This window comes from Cynoglossus semilaevis, chromosome 1 (genome assembly GCF_000523025.1).
Source record: "Cynoglossus semilaevis isolate Cse_v1.0 chromosome 1, Cse_v1.0, whole genome shotgun sequence".
Taxonomy (NCBI): domain Eukaryota; kingdom Metazoa; phylum Chordata; class Actinopteri; order Pleuronectiformes; family Cynoglossidae; genus Cynoglossus; species Cynoglossus semilaevis.
Window position 1 is genome coordinate 32,771,446 of NC_024307.1, and position 10,743 is coordinate 32,782,188.

At 40.0% G+C, this 10,743-nt stretch overlaps 2 protein-coding genes across 3 annotated transcripts in view; both read left to right on the plus strand.

Annotated features, from left to right (window-relative positions):
• fcer1g (Fc epsilon receptor IgFc epsilon receptor Ig) overlaps positions 1 to 1,255 on the plus strand; it is a 7,700-nt gene extending 6,445 nt beyond the window's left edge. For both annotated transcript variants that reach the window (XM_008327455.3, XM_008327448.3), the window contains exon 5: positions 244 to 1,255. In XM_008327455.3, coding sequence (XP_008325677.1) covers positions 244 to 312 — 69 coding nt within the window. In that variant the 3' untranslated portion in view covers positions 313 to 1,255. The remainder of the gene's footprint in view (positions 1 to 243) is intronic.
• Positions 1,256 to 1,641: 386 nt separating this feature from the next.
• nectin4a (nectin cell adhesion molecule 4a) overlaps positions 1,642 to 10,743 on the plus strand; it is an 18,506-nt gene continuing 9,404 nt past the window's right edge. Inside the window, exons 1-4 of the mRNA XM_008327437.3 lie at positions 1,642 to 2,054; positions 8,317 to 8,511; positions 9,294 to 9,461; positions 10,171 to 10,449. Coding sequence (XP_008325659.1) covers positions 1,988 to 2,054; positions 8,317 to 8,511; positions 9,294 to 9,461; positions 10,171 to 10,449 — 709 coding nt within the window. The 5' untranslated portion in view covers positions 1,642 to 1,987. The remainder of the gene's footprint in view (positions 2,055 to 8,316; positions 8,512 to 9,293; positions 9,462 to 10,170; positions 10,450 to 10,743) is intronic.

Here is a 10,743-nt window from a genome sequence, read left to right on the forward strand (position 1 = left end):
CTGCAAATGGAGGATTCTTTGACGAAAGCAAAGTTTGAAGGAAAAAAAATATTATTTCAAATACAAATCATTATTTCTAACCTTGTCAATGTCTTTACTATATTTTCTATTCATTTTACAACTCATGGTGGTAAATAAAAGTGTGACTTTAATGGAAAACACAAAATTGTCTGGGTGACCCCAAACTTTTGAACAGTAGTATATATATATATATAATTTAATTTTTTTCTACCTCTCTGTTAGGACTTGACTCCTCGTGTTCAGGACACCTATGAGGTCATCGGCATGAAGAAGTCCAGGGATGTGAAGTGACCGACGTCCTTTTTTTCCTTTTGTATTTAAAAAATAAACAGAATATTATTTTTCACTTAGAATTTCATGAGAATGTAGAACTGTTAGAACCGGTGACCACTTCTCTTTTATTGTTTTTAGAATATTGTGGGAAGTTGAGACAGATCAGAGAGAAAGAGGGAAGTTGGGCACAAGGTTGTAATTTTTTTACTCTCATCTGTCACATTTGCTAAAAAACAATTATTTAGTTATGAGTTCTGATCTCACAAATAAAATCAAAGAATATATTTTTGTCAATTCATGTAAAAAATTAAATTCTTTAAGGACATATATACATTTTTAAATATATATATATGTTTACAAGCATGAGATAGGCTTGATTTATTTTTTATTTTTAATGTTAAATAAAGAGATTAGTCAGTATTATATATTTTACATCGTTATATTATTTCCTTAATTAAACCGGATTTTTGAGGGAATTTTTGGTTAAACTGTAAACAACTTAATCACTCGTACTGTATAATTTGTACTTCTGATCCTGTACTCCCTCTTGTCGGATTTTTCTCTTATTTTATTATTGTTTTGTATTGATATTTAATTAAGGTCGAGTGTAAATGTTAGCTCAAGTTTAAAATGAGACAAAAGTTAAAATGACAAATTTTGTGTAGAATACTGGCTACATTGATATACGTAAAAATAATCTCGCGCCATCTTTTTCTCCGTGAAGCCATTTTCGATCTCAACTGTACTTATGTTTACCACAAGAAGGCAGTGTTTCGTCTATGTTTGTATTATCTGCAGCCGCCTTGTCCGCCCAAACAAAATAAAGGGGTCCACAAACTGATCAGTGCTGTGTTTAAGCATACCTTGGTATATTGCATTCAGTAATTAGCTTTATTTTGTACATTTATGTATTTGTATATGCAGAAAAATTTAAAATAAAATGTCTAATTATCAACCAAAACTTTCAGTTTTCTGTGTTAATTACGTTATCTTCACTCTTCAACCAATCACCGCACTGTGTTGCTGTGGAGCTCACCAGGTTCACTCTGTGTGACTGTTCCTGTACAAATACAAAAACAGGGGGATTAAATTGTTTTTCTCCTGTTTGTCGGGGACATGAATCGGTACCGGGTTTGGCTCCGGTCCCTAACCAGTCCTGTGGACAGAGTCTAGTGAACCTCCCTGCCTGCTTTTCACCTGCCTCTCCTCAGAGCAGAGCAAGTAAAGGCGAGAACATAACTGTCAAGTTGCCTCCACCAAACCAGAAAGGTGACTTCTGCTTGTGTGGGTAGGTGTGTGCACAAAGGGCGGGAGAGAGAGAGAGAGAGAGAGAGAGAGAGAGAGAGGGAGGAAGGTGAGAGCTTTAAACAGGTGTATCCAATCAGGTAACGCTGCACCTTCTTATTTTCCTAGGAGAAAAGCACCATGGCTGGTGCTCAGCAAACCAACATGTCGCTGATCTGAAAGGATTTTATTTTTATTTATTTTTTTTGCTTTTGCTGGGGTGGATACAGCGACTTAAAAAACAACAACAAAAACAACAACAACAATCTCCAAGATCCTGCAGCAGTACCAGACATGACTCTGCCTCCGTGCTCCATGTGTGTGTTTCCTGTAGGACTTCATCCTGTGGACTGAGCGTCCCATCTTGCTGCAGCAGTAACAGTTAACAGTGAGGAGGAGGAGGAGGAGGATGAGGATGATGATGAAGTCTCTGCTGACCACACTCTCCCTGCTTCTCCTGCACCGGACGCTCTTGGGTGAGATGTTGATGCACTTCAGATGCCCTGCTTCTCTGTTGTTTTATGGTTTCCTCTCTTTTTTGTCCTGCATTCATTTCACTCCTTGGCTTCTTCCACACACACACACACACTTCCTCATACACACAGTCAAGAAAAAAACAAACAAACAGCTGGTCCTAAAAACAAGCGCGTGTGTGTGAGTGAGGTTAAAAACCAAGTTATTTTTTTAGATGAGCCAAACCTGCTGGGCAGGTGGCCATCTTTGTTCAAGCAAACATATGGAACGGTGCAGTTAAAGAAAACACCGTCTGTTATTTCTGGAAGAACTGGTTGCTGTTGTTCAGTTTTTCACCTCCTCCAACCTTATCCAGACAAGTGTGTACATCCTGCTGCTGTGGTTAATGTCCGTGTGTGTGAATGTTGGGTCTTAATGCTCATAAGACGTGGTGTGTGTGTGTGTGTGACATGACTAAAAGAGTCTTTCAATTAGACACATTCATTAGGTGCCTGTGGTGTGTTATCCCAGTAATGCAGCACAGGCAGATTCCACAGGGGTTTACACTTGAGGGTGTCAAACACTCGCATGTTTGCAATCCCACACACACACACACACACCTACGTTGGAAAAGCACACTCATCAGGTCTGATGGTAAATGTATGAATCACATCCGAATCACTGACAACAGTGAGTGGATTCTCCCACAACAGCTAGTGAATCAGCGACCTGTACACGCACGGGCGCACAAAATCTCTCTCTCTCTCACACCAACACACACACTGGTGAAAACTTGTGTTTAATGTGTTACTTTTTGTCTCTTCACTCCCAGAATCAAAGAGTAAACGTGACATTTGACGTCATGAAAGAATGGATTCTAACAATGTTGTCTCCATGGCAGCAATTATGCAATTATTTCCCAACATTTCATCGATTCAGTGACACAGTGGTTTCCTTTTTGCTGACGCAAATACTAAAAACTAAACTTAAAGTAAAGTTGCTGCAACATGAACTGACTTAGGGACCGCCTCAAATCCTTTTCCTTTAAGAGGAATCGTTTCCTGTCATTCTGCTCTCTGTTTTTAGCTCCTAAGTGAATTATAGTGGGCAAAAGTCAAACATGAAATACACGTCTACTTTGTTTGCTGAAATGGTAATTGATGCAGGATGATTTAAAACAGTGGTGGCCATCAGGTTAAGCTAGAATGCCCTCAGATTTAAAACAGTGGTGGCCATCAGGTTAATTTAATAAATTTGAGTGGAAAAAAGAAAAAACAAACAAACAAAAAAACCTCCAAAACAATAAAATTACTCTTGTAGTTTATAATCATAAACTGCCATAATTGTCACATTATTAAGTGTCTGATGGTACCTGAATGCACCTTGTTTGACAGTTGCAACTTTGGCATGACAACGTGTAGACTTCGCAGTTTGCGCTTTCCTTGTTAAGCTAGCATGTAGCTAGCTAGCGCAGATTGGACAGGTTTTTACAGGGCAGAAAACATGTTTGTTAATAATTTCCTTAAGATTAACAAATGTAATAATTATAAATAGTAAATAACATCAATTTCTCTAAAAAAGAGTTATTTAAAAAAATCCTTAGTGCTTTCATTTAGTGCAAAGCATTGTTACCCAGTATAATAACTGAACACAATGGCTTAAACTAAGACTAAGAATAATTTTTAAATATATATTAGTTAATACATTGAACACTAATAAATAGCCACAGGACACAGAACAAAACCAATCAAAGGAAGATTAAAGATTTCTAAATTAGAGAAAACTGGTAAGCGAAGCGTTTAGGGACCCAATGCTCACTTCCACAAAACTGGTCAATGTCTGAAACTAATGGACATGTAGTCAAACTGAAGTACATGAAGAAAATTATAAAAATCCTGACATATTTGGGCATCAGGTTGTCAGATAGGACCAAGCTCATTCTCTAGATCTTTGGCACTTAAAATTATTTTTTCTTAACTGCAAATATTTTGCCCTTATTCATCTATGGCACAGTATCAGGCACTTCACCTCGGTGGCAGCAGATAGTTAAACAAACTAAAAGAAAAGCGACTTAAGGTTGGTGAAGAAGATCCTCGTGTCTTTTCTTCAATTCACGCAAGGGTTGTGTTCAACTAAATAGGCCCAGATTTCACACTGAGTAAGAAAATTTGAAGTGCATTAAGACAAGAAGGTCAGTATATTTCATAACATACTTTTTGTTTCTCGTTGTGCCCTGGGATTTTTCTAATCTCTTTTATGCACCGTGGCTATAAGACAAAGGTTGGGAAGCACTGAGTGTGAAGGGTGAGGCAAATAACTCAAGGAGAACAATACCCACAGTTGCACAAATATATTTGTTAATGAATATTTTCATTATGACAGTGACTTGAACAGAGGGAAAAATCAGGGCGTCAGCAACGAAAAACTTTATTGAGCAATTTAAGCCTGTAGGGTAACCTTCCTGTCTCGGAATCCTCCTTTGTGCTCTTGCCCAGAGCTAGAAGGTCAAAGGTGGGAGTCCAGGCTCCTCACATAATAATAATAAAAAAACCTTTTACATTGTGAATCTGTAAATTGACCACTGGTACCAGTCTGACTGTGAACCCATGGATGTTTCTACATGTCAACCTGTGTCCAGTGACCACTGGGCGATCCGTGACCCAGAAATTGAACAAATGGTAGGAGAAAAATGAATTAGGTTAAACTGATCATTCTTGAGGTCAGGTTATTTTCCAAATACTTCTGTCACTACAAACAGAGTGATGATGGTGATGTTGACGATGATACAGGATAATAGTCAGAAATCAAGACTTGTGTAATTAGATGCTGAGAGTGATGAGTAATAACTAGTCGGGAATATCGTCTTTCTAAGAGACTACATTGTCTTCATCAGCCTCGCAATCAGAGGTAAACAGGCAACTCATAACTCAAAATTATTTTAGAGGTCATTTGAAGGACAGCTGGTGAATATGCTGACTGTGTTGTTTCTCAGCTTATATCAGGTGTGGGCAAACTTTTTGACTCGCGGGCCACAGCTACAATACAATTGACCAGGGGGCCAGGTCAGGAGCAGATAGATGGAGCGTTCGTGTGAACTAAGATAAATGACATGTAAAAGTCATGCATAAAGGCTAAAATGCTAAAATACTTTTAGCCTTTTCCACGCCATTTATTGGGAAAATGTGGGTATTGCAGAAGTATAATGATAATATGAATAAATTATATAATTTGGAAGTTTGGCAGGCCTGATTAGAAAGCTGAATGGGCCGCATCCAGCCCCTGGGCCTTAGTTTGCCCATGCCTGGCTTTGACTCGATCATCAACTCTAAATTGTTACACCATTCATTTATGGGGTTTGATTTGCTGTGATTCCTTCCAGCTGTTTACTGTCCATCACAACAAGTCAACAGTAATCAGGAAGCTACGCTCTCGACAAGTCCACCACTCACCTGCAACACTGACGCGTTCCTTATCATGCAGTATAGTTCATATACACGGCTTTTCACCTGTAAGAACCGCCCCAAAGAAGATGTTTGATTTTACAGTATTTCTGGGCCAGGACAGGGAAAAAAAAGTAAACTCTTGAGTTATACTCTGAGTGTGTGTGATTGTCAGTTCAGGGTTTGAACTTTTATTCGCTGCCAGAGGACAAAAGGAGATAAGGTGACACATTTCTGTTGGTCTAGATCAGATTGGCAAATAGGATCTGCTTTTACAGACAGCGGGCAAAGGTGAAAAACAAAAGTATATCTGTTTCCTGGTGTCGCGGTTTGAGTGTGTGACACAAACCAGACACACACACACACACACTCACACCTAAGGGTACTGTGTGAGGCCCCCCGTTGAACATCTCGCTCCTTCCAGACACTGCTTTTCTTTGTAGACTTCTTGGGCAACTAGTTATGTGACATATCTTCACTTGTGCTCAGCTCACCTGAAGGACGACTCTTCTTATTTCTGTGGGAGGATGCAGTAAAGTCTGAAAATCTTATTTTTTCCCCCATAAAACAGTAAAAGAAAAATCACAGCTGAAGTGCATAATTTGAAAATATCTCTGCTAAGAGTCATTTACATGCTAATGTGCTAATGCATTCCGTACAGCGTTGTGCCAATACATGTCGCTGAAGGTTTACAGTCCTAAATGCTAATAGTGGAGGGTTAAGAAAAAAAAATGTAATACCAATTTTACAAATTATGATCCCATTGTGTGGGAAAAGAAGGGTAAAGCAGAGTAAGTAAATATAACAAGGGAAGGACACTATACAGTATGTCAGTGGTTCTCAAACGTTTTCTCCTGGGGCCCCCTGTGGTTCATATATGGACAATATGCTGTGTTACGTTTTTGGATTTATTCCATCTGTGCCTAACATACAATGGCACTGTGCCCCATAAGAGGGCACGCCCCCCAGTTTGGGAACCTCTGCTGTATGTGATTGAAAACTGGTCAGTAGATTAGGAAGCGGCAGAGTTTTCAACTCTTTCTTTTTCGTTGTGTTAGATTAGCTCCATGTAACTCTGTGTTAGAGTATACAATCGTAGGGATTATTGTCAGTGGTACAGCTGCAGCAGCAGTGCTGAAGAAGAATTAGAAGAATTTGACACAAAATACAAAAAACAAAGCCAAAAGTCACAGATCACAGCTTCAGTTAGAAGAAAGATGTTCCAGATGCCGAGATGATTATAAAACAAATCATCTTGGCATTTGCTATTATCAAGGTGACCAGGTCTAGGTCAATAAGATTTGGCACGCAGAATTGGTTTGAGTTGGGAAAATGAAGGACATGTCATTAGGTCACAACGTGGAAGCACCTCGATGACAAATCGACCGTTGTTGTCCTCTATGTAAAACAATACAGCACAGTCACCTTGTATGTAATGTATGAGGTAATGATAATGACCATTATTACAATTATTATTTTATTACAATTACAATTGTTGTTAGCATCATTACTGGACTTTGTGTACTGGTACATCTTGATCGTGAATAATTCCATTTCCTCATAATTGTCTTTATAATTGCATCCTTACAAAGCTTTTGTAGACACCGAAAAGATGACACTTCAAGAGGTTGAGCTGTTGACCTTAAGTCATTCTAGACAGGTTGCTCATGGCTTAGGTTTGAACATGAAGGGTCAACAGAGACATATTTGTCAGGTCAAACATGTGTAGTAAAATGAGAAACTTCCTCCAAGCCCTTGTCTGAGTGAAAGGTTAAGTCTTATGACTCCTGTCATAGAATGTACCTAAGGTCAAAGGTTACAGTGTCACATCTGTGTTCTGCAGATTCAGACACAATGTCTGATCAGGTTGGGATGCGTTGACCTGCCGAGTAGAATGCATGCGTTCACGTTTATGTAGCTGTAGAACCCCTTTGTCGCCATTAAAGTATCTTCAACATTTTATAGAACTAATGTATTTTTTCAAGTGTGAAATGTGTCCTGCTTTAATGTAGTGATGTTTTCTATTTTCTCACACATGTAAATGCTGCGAATTCTCCTCTGGATACAGTCATTTAATGGACATGTACAGAGGAAAGCCCAGTGGTTCTCAAAGTAGGGACCCTCCCCACCAAAGGGTGCATAACCTTTGTAATTGGAATTTCATTTTGATATATCCTCATTTGTCCCTTTTGTACATTTAATTCCCTTTGTTGAATAAAACATCACTTTTATAGGAACCAAAACTGTTTAACCATTGTTTCCCAAAGACTAGGTTGGGACCCTCAGGTGGGTCACAAGAGATTTTTTTTTTTGGTTCGTCTCGCATCATGTTTCCCAGGAGTTCATCGCAACAGCTGTCTGCATCCAACCTCAAAATAGCTGCCAGTTTAAAAGCTCCACCTGTGGTCATGTCTCTGATTATTTTTTTCTTTTTGTAATTATTTTATTGACTATTTTGTTCCGATATTGCTAATTCAATTGAATGTTGAAAAGAAGAACAAATGGGCTACATTTAATGTTTAAAAAAGTTACTTATGTTACCTGTTTTGCTGGGTCAATTACTGTTTTTCATTGTTTAAAACTTAATTTAGTAATACTTACTGTTCAGATATCACTCGGTCAACAATAACATATCCTCATTAATGTTCAATAATGGTCAAGTACACCTTTAATTTGTGATTTATGAATAATGTCTATTGACTTGTGTTGTGAAGGTTTGTGACTTTTAAAATATGGGTCCCCAGAAAAAAGGTTTGGGAAACACTGTGTTAAACTAAGCTCAGCGGTCATCTCTAAGTTGGACAGCCGCTAATAATCACTGACTAATTCTAACTTTTGCTGACAGTGATCCAGGCAGAATTTGTGGGACTCCCTAAAGACAACCCAATACGCTCCCTGACAGAAAAGGAGACTGTCCTGCCCTGTCGCTTCCAGCCGAGTGACAGCAGCGTGGTTGTGGTGCAGGTTACCTGGTACAAGGAGAAACCCGACGCCTCCAAGGAACAGATCATCATTGCACACCACGTGAACGGACAGACCGGTCAGTCCGCATGCTGGGGTCAACCCCCCCGCCCCTTTATTCACAGTTACACAGACTCACAGGGAGCAGACCTTTCACTGTGGATATGTTAAGTGGAGTCACTAGCTACGTGATTTTTGTACTTCTGAGATTTACAAGGCTGTGAGCTTCAGCTGTGGATGTGAATAAAAGGGATGTAGAAAAAGAAAGTGACAGAAAGAACCAGTGTTTACATCCTTAAAGTCTGTCACATGGTTAAAGTCTATTTTTAGTCTATTTTAACTGCAGTATCAGCTTTTACAGGCTATGCCAGGCACGGGCAAACTTTTTGACCCGTGGGCCACAATGATTTCTAAAATCTGAAGATAAATGACATGTAAAGGTCATGCATAAAGGATAAAATGCTAAAATGCTTTTAGCCTTTTAGGGGAAATGTGGGCAGAAGTATAATGATAATAGAAATGAATAGTAATAGTAATAGTAACGGACAAGTTTAGTATAATGATAATAGAAATTAATAGTAATAGAAATAGTAACGGACAAGTTTGGCGGGCCGGATTAAAATGGCAAACGGGCCATATCCGCCCAAGTCTAGGCTATACAATATTCACATTATGTCAAGATTTTTGAGATATTGATTCAAAAATGTGTGAAAAAAATAAAAGTTAATTAGTACAATACATGTCTTGACAATTTGTCATGTTAAAAGTAGAACTCCCATTAATCCTTTAATGACTTCCAGCAGCAGCATGTGGAACACCGAGCTGACTCCGTTCTTTCTTTCTGCCTCTCTCTGTCTGCAGCATTTGGCACGTGGTCTCAGCGGGCCCGATTTAAGAGCAGTGAACCCACAATGGATTCAGCTCTGGTGATCATGAACACCGAGATCTCAGATGAGGGAAACTATATCTGCCGCATCAGCACCTTCCCCTCCGGCAACTTTGACACGGAGATTTCACTCGTCGTATGGAGTGAGTTCCTCGCCAATGTCCGTGGGCTACTGTGGAAAAACCAAAAACAAACGTAGCTGACCTTGTATCCAGGGCAGTGGTAATGATGAACTGAACCTCAAAGAGAACATTCATAGTAACTGAAAACAAAGCACATGTAGAAAACTACTGATCAGCAGTAGTATTACACAATTATAATAATAAAATTATAATAATAAAATAATAAAATATTTTGGATATCACATTGAGGAAGCGTTTGTGTTAACAGCACATCTGCTGCAATGGTCTGCCCCTTGGGGGCGCCAAGTATACGGTTCATCTGGGGCTCGAACACAGGACATTGTGTGTGTAAGGCAGATGTGTAAGCCGGCATGATAACCACTACATGATGATGTGGATCAGGAGTCGTGGTGGCCTAGTGGTTAAGGAAGCAGACCTGGGTCAGGAAGCCTTCAGGTTCCAGGCTCTGAGCGTCCCCACACACTGCTCCCCAGGCGCTTAAAGCTGCCCACTTTGGTGATGGGTTAAAGACAGAGGTCACATTTGGCTGTGTCACTGTTTACTTTGGTGATGGGTTAAAGACAGGTGGTGTGCTGTGTCACAATGACAAGTGGTTCACTTTCATTCACAGTAAATGTAATCCCATTTTACCCCAAAATACTGAATACATCCATGCATACGCTTTTACCAAACGGCGTATTCTGTATTTTGATTTGACCTCTCCCTGCAGCCATTCCCATCTCCACCCTGGATCCGGTGATTCTGGAGGAGGGTCAGTCCTACCGTCAGGCAGCGGCCTGCCGGTCCATAGCCCGTCCGCCTCCCCGCCTCTCGTGGGACACCGATCTAAACGGGCAATCCTCCAACCGCTCCATGGCCAATGGCGCCGTCTCCTCGCAGTACTCACTGCATCCACTGAGGAACATGAACGGCAAGAAGCTGGACTGTCTGGTGTGGCATCCGACTTCCCCAGTCCCCCGCAGAATCAGCAACAGACTGGTGGTGCACTGTGAGTAGGTTATAACACTCGTGTAACCAAAGACGTTAAGCCAGTGTTTTTCAACCTTGGGGTCGCTACCCCACGTGAGGTCGCCCTGAATTCAAATGGGGTTGCCTGAAAGATTGTGATTCCACACAAACACAGTCTTTGTTCACTAATCTGTCTACTCTGAAAACACAATGACAAAACAAAATGGGATCACAAGGTACTGAGATGGATGATGGATGATGGATGATGGATGATGGATGATGGATGATGGATGATGGATGATGGATGATGGATGATGGATGATGGATGATGGAT